At 40.1% G+C, this 12087-nt stretch overlaps 1 protein-coding gene across 2 annotated transcripts; it reads right to left on the reverse strand.

The window, feature by feature from the left end:
* Window positions 1–210: 210 nt before the first annotated feature.
* Window positions 211–6688, reverse strand: LOC146683532 (uncharacterized). 2 transcript variants are annotated; one of them, XM_085446172.1, is made up of 10 exons: window positions 6605–6688; window positions 5647–5708; window positions 5521–5547; window positions 5389–5421; window positions 4901–4933; window positions 4197–4229; window positions 3968–4000; window positions 2096–2125; window positions 1826–1867; window positions 211–1549 (listed from the first exon to the last, which is right to left on the reverse strand). In XM_085446172.1, the coding sequence occupies exons 1-10, from the start codon at window positions 6613–6615 to the stop codon at window positions 1320–1322; spliced, it is 534 nt and encodes a 177-aa protein (XP_085302298.1). In that variant the 5' UTR covers window positions 6616–6688; the 3' UTR covers window positions 211–1319. The 2 variants fall into 2 exon arrangements, with proteins under 2 accessions (XP_085302298.1, XP_085302299.1); XM_085446173.1 differs by lacking the exon at window positions 2096–2125.
* Window positions 6689–12087: the final 5399 nt, after the last annotated feature.

A 12087-nucleotide genomic window follows, 5' to 3' on the forward strand; every position in this document is an offset into this window, starting at 1 on the left:
GCAGTGAAAATTTATGCCATGCCTTCTAATGATGCTGCCTAAGGGAAGCATGTATAATGTAAACAGAATTGATCCTAGCACAGAACCCTGTGGAACACCATTATTAACCTTAGTGTGTGAAGAGGACTCTCCATTTACATGAACAAATTGGAGTCTGTTAGATAAACCACTGTAGCACAGTACCTATAACAGCTACAGCATCACAAGGTCCACAGTTCATGTTCAGTTTAACTTTATTTAAATCTGATAAATGAAACAATCAAAAGAAATTCCCATCACAAATGTTTAAATGTTTCAGGAACACACATATAAAAGAAAGAATAAAAACAGCAAAGAGCAGGTTTAATACTCCGAGGTCTGCTTGATCCAGGGGTCAAAGCTAATGAAATACATTAGGGCCAAAGATAAAACTTGGTCTGACACTTCATGGTTGACCTGCTGTGGTTCTTAAATGCTTCCACTTTGCAATAACAGTAGTACATTACAGATGACACAGAACATCTAAAGGGAAGAAATTCTGACTTGTTGCAAATGTGGTATCCTGATGTAGTGGTATACTTAAATTCAGTTCTTTGGAATGAGCCATTCTTTCACAAATGTTTGTAAAGGCAGACTGCATGGCTAGATTACATACACCTGTGATAACGGAATTGAAAACACCTGAATTAAAAAGATGAAGATTTTCACACCTGCTGTGTTCATTCCAGTTAAATTGAGCTCTGTTTCGTTTTCCTCCTTACACAGAGTAAACATACAGTCAATCAAGCACCTAGCCGTAAAATTAATCCAAGTTCCCCATGTTAATCACTGGGCAAGAACCCAAAACCTTCTTCCTGTTCTTACATTTCTTGCTCCTGCCCCAAACATCTGGCAGCCAAGCAGACTGCCAAGGTTGTCACGCGGTTTGACAAATTTTGTTTTCTCTGAATTTTTTCTGTGTGAAAAGAAAAGACATCGTGTCTTTCGTGTATTTGTTTTTTGTAAGCCAAATTTTTACAACTTCTGATTCAGAGCACAATAATAATGTTAAATATTTTAAAACACCTTAAGAGTCTAAGTGGACCAATACTTTTTTTCCGTGAAGTTTACCTGTAGTATATAATGAATATGACCCCTGGATTCTGGACAGCAGTTTCACTCAACCCTGGAATAAATCAATGGCTTGGTGATTCTAGCGAATTGAAGGTAAATGTCAACCTGCTGTGAGTGTTCAGGTGAGTTCATGTGTGGTATGAGTCTGCGTTAATCATGTGACAGATCTGTGTGCGTTTGGGTTTTATTTGGTTTAACATTGTGTTCTAACTGTGACTGCTGATGTTCTATATCTGGCGGCGGTTGTTCCTGGATCGTCTCTTAGACGTTCGGCTCCTCACCGGGGTTTTGGGCTGAGGGATGATGGGCTGAGGGATTACCGGCTGAGGGATTACCGGCTGTGGTGGGAGGGCGGGGCTTTCAATGGCATGGTCGGGACTCTGGTGGTTGAGGGCGGAGTTCCGCGGTTTAGCCAAACGAGAGCTGGACTTTTTCTTCCCTGATTCTTCAGAGTCATCTGTAAAAGGAAAACAAAAACAAACAAAAAAAAACAAAGTTTGAAACTGTTTAAAGAAAAAGAAGGCGTACAACTTCACAGAAAAAAAATTCTGCTCATGAACTGATACTAAAAAAACAATCAGAAAGAAGTTTCGAAAGTCACAAAGTTTTCACCTCCAATGGACTCTGGCTGCTGGGTAAACAAGTTAGATATTAATTTATTTGCTAACGTATTGGTGGTTCACAATATGAAAACTGTTTTTTGGTCTAGAGAATCAGAGTATTATTGTCTCACCATCTTCCTCTTCCACACTGTTTGGAGCAGCTACAGCGGGTTCTGCAATCAATCAATCAATCAATTAATTAATCAATCAAGCAATCAATCATCTTTTAATTTCAGCTGATGAATTCAAAATCCAGCAGCTATCCATGCAGTCTGCATATCCAGACATTTGTAAAATAATGGCTGGTTCCAAAGATGTCACTGAATGTATAGCAGAGAAGGTTGACCAGTACTTTGTCCATATATATATATATATATATATATATATATATAGGGACATACCAGGTGCTGTTATACGATTGATTACTGGAACTGAAAATAAAAAGCATACATTTACATGTACAGTACTTATTTTTAAAAGTTTTTACATTGTAGCTACAAACTGAAGACATCAAATATATGAAGCAAGATATATGGAATAATGTAGCAAAGAAAAAATTGATGAATAACTGAAGAATCCTCAAAGTAGCCACCCTTTGCATTGATTACTTCTTTGCACACTCTTGGCCTTCTCTCAATGAGCTTTATGGTGCAGTCACCTGAAATAGTTTTCACCACACAGGTGAGCCTTTTCAGGGTTCATTTGTGGATTTTCTTGCCTTCTTAACACTGTTAGGGACCATCAGTTGTGTTGTGCAGACGTCAGCTTGGTACACAGCTGACAGCCCTATTTGAAAACTGTTAGAATTCATATTATGGCAAGGACCAATCAGCTAAGTAAAGAAATGTGACAGTTACTTTAAGAACACAAGATCAATCAGTCCGGAAAATTGCTAAAACTTTGAATGTATTCTCAAGTGCAATCGCAAAAAACATCAGTCACTACAATGAAACTGGCACACATGAGGACTGCCCCAGGAAGACCAAGAGTCACCCCTGCTGCTGAGGATAAATTTATCCAAGTCATCATCCCCAGAAATCACAAAATACCAGCACCTCTAGTTCCAGTAGCATACACATCTGTACATCAACTCTTCAGAGGAGACTGCATGAATTGGGCCTTTATGGGGACATAGCTGCTGAGAATCCACTATTAATGAAAAGAAACAAGCTAAAGAGATTTGTTTGGGTCAAGAAACACAAGGAATTGACATTAGACCAGTGAAAATCTGTGCTTTGGTCTGATGAGTCTAAATTTAAGATATCTGTGTCCACCTGCAGTGTCTTTGTGCAATGCAGGTAAATGGATGGTCCTTCACTTTGGAACTGAGATGAATGGTTCCCACAGTGAAGCATGGAGGAGGAGGTGTGTTGGTGTGGGGATGCTTTAGTGGTGATGCTATTGGGTATTTATTAAAACTGAAGGCACACTGAACCAGTGTTGCTACCACAGCATCCTGCAGCAACATGCCGCTCCATCATTTATTTTTTACCCCAAACACACCTCCAGGCTGTGTAGGGGCTATTTGACCAAGATGGAGAATGATGGAGTGCTGCACCAGATGGGCTGGCCTCCACAGTCACCTGACCTAAACCCAATCAACAGGGTTTGGAATGAGATATATCGCAGAGCAAAGGCAAAAGGGCCAAGGAGTGCTCAGTATCTCTGGGAACTCCTTCAAGACTTGAAAAACCATTTCAGGTGACTACCTCATGAAGCTCAACAAGAGAATGCTAAGAGTGTGCAAAGAAGTAATCAAAGCAAAGAGCGGCTATTTTGAAGAATCTAAAATATAAAACATGTTTTCAGTTATTTCACACTTTTTTGTTTACAACTTAATTCCATATATGTTCATTCATAGTTTTGATGATCTACATCATAAATAGTCATGAAAATAAAGAAAAACCATTAAATTAGAAGGTTTGCCCAAACCTTTGACCAGTAGTGTATGTGCAATGAGACCAGAGAGCTATGGGTTACTGTCCCTTTTTGTATCACTACATGAGGCAGATTATTATGTTTCTTACATAAATAGCCAGGCACCAAATCACCACATAAACTGCCAAATCTGATTCTGATTCTGCTTGCAGTAAATCCTGTTGTCTCTCCTCCTAATCTCCTCCTGCCACTAGGTGGAGCTGTATTCCCTGGGGTGTGTTACCTATGAATAATTAATGTTATTGTACATCACTTTTCGGCTCTGGTTAGTCAGAAGGTATGTTTCTTCGAACACTAACTGATCTAAAGCAAGTTAAGGTAAAAATCGTTCTCACGGTCTGCTGCCTGTGAACTTGAGCTGCTGACGTCTGAAACACATTGACACACAGAAAAAAAACATTAAACAGGTAAATAGGTGAGATACAGCATCAGGTCTGACCAAACACCTTACAGTACTATTGTCATGTAATCATGAATGTCAGAAGCAAAACATCTGTGAGGAGTTCACGTGATGATTGTCGTCTTATATCTTCATCATCACTATCATGATCATTGTGTACCTACCTGAAGGTCCTCCTCCGTAATAATGTGATTCATCTGGAATCAGAACAGAATTTTTGTGTTAGATGTGTTTTGGTCTTGATTTAACTTCAACTTGTTATTTCTAGTCAGAAATCTCCAGTTCCCGTGCTTAACCTTCAGATCAAATATGCTTCAAACAATGAGGTCAGTTTATGTTTTTGAGACAGAAGTTCATATCAGACAGAGGTTCTGCCAGCATGTTGCTCAGCCCTTCTGTTTGTGAGGGAGAGCCAATCAAAAGGAAGTCGTCTCAAAGGGAGAGGGGTTACATAAGCTTATTTTAGACATGTGATAAAGTGATGAAACATGATTTACTGTGACATGTTACTGTTCCAGTAACTTTTAGATACACCTGAGATTGACCTGCTGAAGCAATTTTAAACTATTGCTCACATCAGTTGTTAAATGTCAGAGAAGCACAAGACAATGAGCTCAGGCCTGTGCCTGAGCTCATAGTTCTGTGGAGAACTATGAGCTCAGGTGTACTATGAAGGCAGTTCAGTATACTCAGTATACTTTCTGTTGTCTAGATTCACTCACCCTAACATTGTCGATCAGGATACACAAAGTTGGTGGAGTCTGACCATTTCTGTTCTCACCGAGACTTTAACACTCCGTACACTGATATCATGAGCTTAAAGGTGTTTTCCAGCTGTGTCTGAGTTCAAAATAACAGAGATTCTTACCAGGGTGATCAGGAGAGATGGCGTTTATGCTCTCTGAAACAACAACAACACTTCATTCAGAAAATCTTCAACAGAAATGATGCCGACGATCAGCCCTGCTGGGGGGCACTAATTCTGCCATGTTTGTATCAGGTATGTCTCAGTTTCATGGATGTGCTCCACGTGAGCAGAAAAGTAATTCAAGGTTTCACTTGACAGTTTTTAAGCAGTCACATTCCCACAGTCATCAATAAACCCCACTAACTGCATGTCTTTGGACTGTAGGAGGAAGCTGGAGTATCCAGAGAGACAAACATGGGGAAAACATGCAAACTCCACACAGAAACTCAGGAGTTAAACTCAGGACCCTCTTGCTGTGAGGCAAGAGTACTAACCACCACCTCCTGGTGTTACAATATTTAAAATAATAAATATTCTTCATATAAAACCAAAGAACTGAGCCATTTTATTCGAGAAATTATTCACACCCGAACCCCACACATACTAACCTGTAGGAGCTTCATCAGATGTAGAATCTTTGTCTGACAGAGAGAGGTAAAATATTATACATGTGAGACAAAAACAGGTGAGATAGTACAGAGATGAAATAGAGACAGGTGAGAAAGCACAGAGGTATTTACCTGTCGATGTGGCATGTATTCCAGCATCTGCAAAGTGAAGAAACACTTTCATGAGGACAGGCAGGTTCATCAGTGACATTTTACTCAGATTGTCATTCAGAAGAGACAGATGACTTTTAACCCCACCACTGGAGTCGATGTCTCCCTCAACCAGCACGATGAACAGAGAGAACAGAAGAACAACGTTCCTGCAACAAAAATACAACATTCAGTTTGACTTCCTGAGGCAAAAAAGGCATTTAAGCCTCATTTTGGTGCAAAGTCAGAAACCTTTAAATCTGGGATGAATCTGTTTAAGTTTCACATCAGTGTGACCTCTGAAATTTAATGCTTCAAAATAACTGGCCTTAAAACTGCCCTGATTTGTTTTGAAGGTGGCACTGGGGATAAACGAGTCTGATTCTGCTGTTTTCATTGTTTTTACTGGGATCAGATTAACTTCAGGAAAAATATACATGTATTGATTTAACATTTGAAGAACAAAAACACAAATCAGGGATATTTTTTTCTTGCAGGTCAAACTAAGAAATGCATCTGTTTTAAGCTTTCAGCTGATCAGCTGTCAGACCATCATTATCTGTGATGTAACACGAGTGATTTGAATAAATTCTTTAAATGCTTGTTTTAAATTAAGCTAACTGTAATTCAGTTTTCTTTAGAGCAGTAAAAAGTTTATAAGCTCAGCTTTTACAATTAAAATGAAAACAAAAAACAAAAAAAATTTTAAACTCATTTTCAATATAATATTTTTTAATGTAAATTTTATAACACATGCTTTTATTTTATTTTGGATGTACAGGTGCAGAAAAAATGTTTTCTTCTTGCATTCTGAAATTTTAAAAAGCAATAAAAGTTGTTAACCCTGTTATACACTCTATATAATAATTACATGTTAATTTATATTAAAATTGTTTTATGTAATTTGTAGGAATGCAATTTCAAACTCAAAGAAGAACATTAACACAGAGTAATGAAGAGATGAAACAAGCAGGAAGCTTCAAGAATATATCCTGATATTATTGATTAATGTTTCACTCTGTAGAATAAACAATAAAAACACACTGAGACGAGAGGATGGACGTACCTGTTGAGCATAGTGATGTGATGTCAGACAGGGGATCAGTACAGGTAGGCAGACGGTTGACTGTTTACAGTACTTCAGTGTTTCCCTGCAGGAATCGTCAGGTTCTGAGATTCTGCAGCAGTTTATATATCGACCTAAATGTCAGAGTGTGTGTGCGAGAGTTTCAGGTTACTGCGTTAAAGACAGGAAGGGGAGGACTCCCAACCAGGTGAGTTTTTCTGAATGTATGAGGACCATGAGTCTGACACTGGTGACCTAAAGTCTGGAAATGTTGATTTGACTGAAATTTGACAACCTTTATGAATTCACATTATTTCAAAGAGACAGTGTGTGTGTGTGTGTGTGTGTGTGTGTGTGTGTGTGTGTGTGTGTGTGTGTGTGTGTGTGTGTGTGTGTGTGTGTGTGTGTGTGTGTGTGTAGAGAGAGAGAGAGTGAGAGACAGAGGGACACACACACTGGCCAGATTTCACTCAGACACTGAGATCCTCCAGTAGAACCTGAACAATAGTGAGAGCAGAACAACAATGCTTCACTTGAAACCTGGCCCACTACAGACCAGGACCCCCTCAGTCTTGACCCACTACATATGAGAACCCCCTTAAATGTAACTCATTACAGACCAGGACCTTCTTAAACCAAACCAACTATAGACAAGGAACCCCCTCAGACTTAACCCATTACAGGTCAAGACCTCCTCAATTCAATTCAGTTATCTGAGAAGCTTCTTCAGTTCTAACAGTTGATGTAAAGTCCCATTTCACCTCACTTCACTATTTCACCTCAAGTTGGCCTGTGATCATGATGGTCATGTGAGCCATTAGGGTTACATGGATGCGGCAGTTTAATCATCTGGATAACCCTCTAATGTATCCACCACCCCCTCAAGTGTCCTCACAAGGACAGCTACAGAAACATGTGTGTGTGTGTGTGTGTGTGTGTGTGTGTGTGTGTGTGTGTGTGTGTGTGTGTGTGTGTGTGTGTGTGTGTGTGTGTGTGTGTGTGGTATTTGGCTATCAAAGGTTCTTCTGTCTGAAAATGTCTTTCTTTGTAAATGGAGACTTGGCTGAAGGGCTGAAGAGGCTTTTTAAAGCAGCACTGCTTCTTTCAGCCTCTGCTGCAGCTTTGAAACACTGTAAGGTCAGATTTACATGTTTATAGAGCCTCCATCCATTAATCAGTCCACCTATCCTTTCTTTTATTCATCTCTCCATCTTCTGTCTTTCTAACAGCATCCCACAGGAGAGAGGACGACCTGAAATAGAAAGGAGCTGTAGGAAGCACATTGTACTCTAAACACAGGCATATATCTGGGAATTAGTTTGAGCCACTTTAACCCAAAGTGTGGGCATCAGAACCACTAGAAACCAGCAGAGACAGAAACTGATTGAAACTGTCACTAAAAGCCCAAATAAACCCTCACAGATGTCAATTCACACTCAGTTATTTATCTATACAAGTTGCACATAGCGACTTATCATGTGTAACCCACATGTGCTTAATCAGAAGTACCTGCCTATTATATTCACGGTATTCATTCGTTTTGTCTTTAAGGATTTGCTAGCTTAACATAGCTATTAGCTTAGCTCCTTATATTCCTTCCACCTGCAGGAATATACAGAAACTGTCACTGCCTATATCTCAAAGTGTACTGATGACGTCACAGCGACCAAGACTATCACTGTCTGGGCCAACCAGAAACCATGGCTCACAGGTGAGGTCTACAGGCTTCTGAGGGTGAGAAATGTGACCTACAGAGTCAGGGATGAGGTGAGCCTAAAAATAGCAAGGGCAAACCTGTCACGTGACATCAGAGAGATGAAAAGGCAGTACTACAGGACCATTTTAATTTCCAGTGATTGCAATTTTCAACTGCCCTTCACTCAGCCCTCACACATCGGGACACAAGAGACTCATATGTTAGAATGCTGTTCATAGACTTCAGTTCAGCGTTCAACACGATCATTCCCCACCAACTCATTCACAAACTGGATCTGGTGGGGATCAGCACCTCACTTTATACACACATCCTAGGGGAGCCCCCGTATTCAGTGTTCTTATGCTGGAGGTGTTGCTGCCCACCCGTACTGGCTGCTGGATTTCCTGACAGGAAGACCGCAAATTTGCCAATGAACAACTGTGGTAGGTCACATCAGCAACAACAGTTGTTCATTGCAGTTTTTTTCCAACTCAGGAGCATTGCTAAACTCAAAAATGTCATCTAAAGACCTGGAAACAGTTATCCATGCCTTCATATCATAGTCTTGGCTACTGTAACTCTCTCTATTTAGGCATTTGTAAGTGAGGCCTGTCCCGCTTGCAACTCATTCAAAATGCAGCCGCGAGGATCCTGACGGGGACCAGAAAGAGAGAGAATATTACTCCGATACTCTCCATGGCTCCATGGCTTGGCTCCTGGTTACATTTCAGATCTCCTTAGCCTGCACCTACCCACTATAACTCTGTGTTCCTCCAGCACACAGTTCCACACTCCCAGTTAAAATCTAGAGGTGACAGGGCTTTCTCCAATGCCGCTCCGAGACTCTGGAACAGTCTTCCCTCTTTTATAAAGTCCTCTTCCTATTTGGAAATCTGCAAAACAAATTTGAAGACCTACGTATTTTCAAAGGCTTTTGTATCTCTGTACCACTTTTATTCAGTTTTAGCTATTCCAGTGTTTTATCTCATTGGATGATATATGCATGTGTATACGTATACATATACTTTAAGTTCACGTATGTGTGCTTGTGTGTGAATGTGTACACTTTTGTATATGTATGTGCGTGTACATATATATTTCTACAAACAAGTTTATATAAGAGTCTGCTTCTGCGTGTGTGTGTATATGGATGTCTCACATACATTTTTACAATGTTTTTTTTTATCTTATCTATTTTAATTCTTTTTTCATCTGATTATATTATCCCTCTGTTCAGTGCTTTGGGCGACACTTAATGTCTTTTAAATGTGGTGGCTGAGTGGTGCAGGGACAACAACCTTTCCCTGGATGTGGAGAAGACTAAGGAGATCATCATAGACTTCAGGAGAGTTTACACTCTGCACACCCCACTAACCATTAATGGTGCTGCTTTGGAGAGGGTAAGCAGCACCAACTTCCTGGGTGTGCACATCTCAGAAGATCTCTCCTGGTCAAAGAACACGGCATCACTGGTCAGTAAAGCACAACAACAACTCTAGTCCCTTCACAGAATAAAGAGCCTCCGGGCTAGAACCAGCAGACAGAGAGACAACTTCAACCATCAGGCTGTCAGGATGCTGAAAATTCTCTCCTGCTCTATCCCTTTTGAATGGCCACTCCCGAGAACCCTCAATGTCTAGATGTATTTAAAATTAAGAGGTGGACACCAGCACCAGAGGTGAGGCTGGATAAGCGGACCATCCTCTGAATGCTAGGCCCTTTATGTATGTGATCATTTTTTGCTTTTTTGCTGTTTTCTTTCCACGCAGAGTGTACAGTGGACGCTAATGTTATGTCACTTTTTTGGAATCAAACTAAAAGTAATGTCAGTACTTCCAAGCTTTTCATGCTTTTGCAAAGATGCTTTCTTTCATTATCAGTAGTTCTCATCGCACTGATTTATGTTCAAGGGGTCTCCTTTCTCATAAGTTTAATTCTATTTACTACCATAATGCTGTTAAATTGGGGTGCAACATCCTCATAACTTGACAGACTGGCAGCTGCAGTCACGGAGAAACTTGTGTATCTCTGTTCGGGAATGGCAGATTGAGCGGGGATGCTGAGAGGTTCAGGGTTTACGTTACAAAACCACTGAGAGCCTATTCTTCAAAAAGTGTGCACTTTTTCAGTAAGTTAAATGTGTTTGTAAGCTAATCCATAACTAAGGTCCTTAGCTAGGTCATGAGACCTAGCTAGCTATCCAAAATCTTCACTCATTGTAATAACTCCAAAACAAACTGATGAAAACAGTACAAATGTACTGAGTACCACAAAAGTACCACATGATATGCTGTCAGTGAAAGCTGCAGCTGTTTCATTGATAAAGTTAAAGACAAAAAGTCAAAGGGATTAATCATCAATGTAACTATGTTACTATATATCAGCATTAACAGTACCTCAGTTTAGTGTTTCAGAAAGCTCCTGATCTCAGACCTGCAGAGCTTCTGTTTTAAACACTGAATGTAGTCGCATGAAGAGCACATGAGATTTTCTCTGACACAATTAAATAAAACCTGATGAAGGTCAAAGGTTGTCACTTGTATGGTGCGCTCAAAACTTGTGATCTGGAATTATATCACTGTTTTTTACCAAAGCCTGCCCTGGTCCCATGTCTCTGTGTTTCCCCCTTAGTCTGTGTCTGTAAGTCCATTCTGTGCATTTCAATGTTTTACTTTGAAAGTCTGTGTCTCAGGTTAATGTATTCTGTTTTGTTTCCCTCAGTCTCGTCAGGTTTGATTGCTCCCCTTGTGTGTCTCATTTCCTTGTTACGGCCTTTTGCATTTAAACCCTGTGTTCTGTGCTTAGTTTCGGGTCGTCTGTGTCTCATCCCTGGAACTGGAAGCTGTTTTTCTTCGTGTCTCAGTTTATCATTCCTCAGTTTAGTGTAATATTTTGTATCGCCGTTAAGTCTGCAATAAAGCAGTTTTTTTGAGTTTAGTTCTGCTTCTGTGAGTCTGCACTTGGGTCTTTTCCTGTCTGCACATAGCAATTATGTGGCATGTAGTGGGTATTGGATTAGGTCTTATTTGGTAAATAAAACTTTCTGTCAGCCTTCTCAGTTCCGAATCATCTTCTGCTTCTCTGTCATGCGCCGTCCCACATGGCTCAATTTTAGGGCCACTGCTGCTTTTACTGTATTTATTGCCTCTGGTTCCATCCATGGGATCTCTTTTCATTGTTATGCTGATGACTGCTAAATTTATTTTTCCACCAAAGCAAAAGTTTAGCATCTCCATAAAACCTCTCTTGACATCTAGATGACATTAAAGCTTGGTTGGGTTTAACTTTTTAATTTAATTTTAATGAGGAGAGCACAAGGACAGACATAAAGAGGACAGATCAGGAGGGTCTGGTTGCTTGGCCAAAAGTAATACGTTTCAAACAAAAGGGGGAGACATAGAAGGGGGAGACACCACAGGAGGATTGGAGGACTGATGACACATGTGGTTTAAAGACTGTGATTTCCTTGAAGTTACCTCTGGCATCCACCACCAGGTTTGGATATTCTAGTGGGGGACATAATTATTTTGTCTCCTGCTGAAATTTTGTTCACTTACAAAGTAATACATAGTCTCTAATTTTTTGGTAATTACATTTTAATGGAGAGAGGCAGGATATCAGCCACAAATTCTTAAAAAAAAACAAATTACATGCTTCTCTGGTGTCCTGGATTGTGGATTACCTGACAGGAAGACCACAACATGTGTGTATTCCACATTGTGGATCTGACAAGGTAATCAGTAACACAGGGGCACCACAAGGGACCGTCCTCTCCCCCTTCCTCTTC

Source organism: Copadichromis virginalis, linkage group LG22 (assembly GCF_057382275.1).
Source record: "Copadichromis virginalis isolate Kocher_CV1m ecotype Utaka linkage group LG22, C_Virginalis_male_GT1.1, whole genome shotgun sequence".
Classification (NCBI taxonomy): Eukaryota; Metazoa; Chordata; class Actinopteri; order Cichliformes; family Cichlidae; genus Copadichromis; species Copadichromis virginalis.

What these genes read in the sequence shown, in the direction of transcription:
- LOC146683532 (XM_085446172.1), bottom strand. An exon ending in GGGAGACATCGACTCCAGTG is followed by an intron (nt 5,548 to 5,646) that starts GTGGGGTTAAAA and finishes TTCACTTTGCAG; the next exon opens with ATGCTGGAATACATGCCACA. An exon ending in CATCTCTCCTGATCACCCTG is followed by an intron (nt 4,230 to 4,900) that starts GTAAGAATCTCT and finishes TTCTGATTCCAG; the next exon opens with ATGAATCACATTATTACGGA.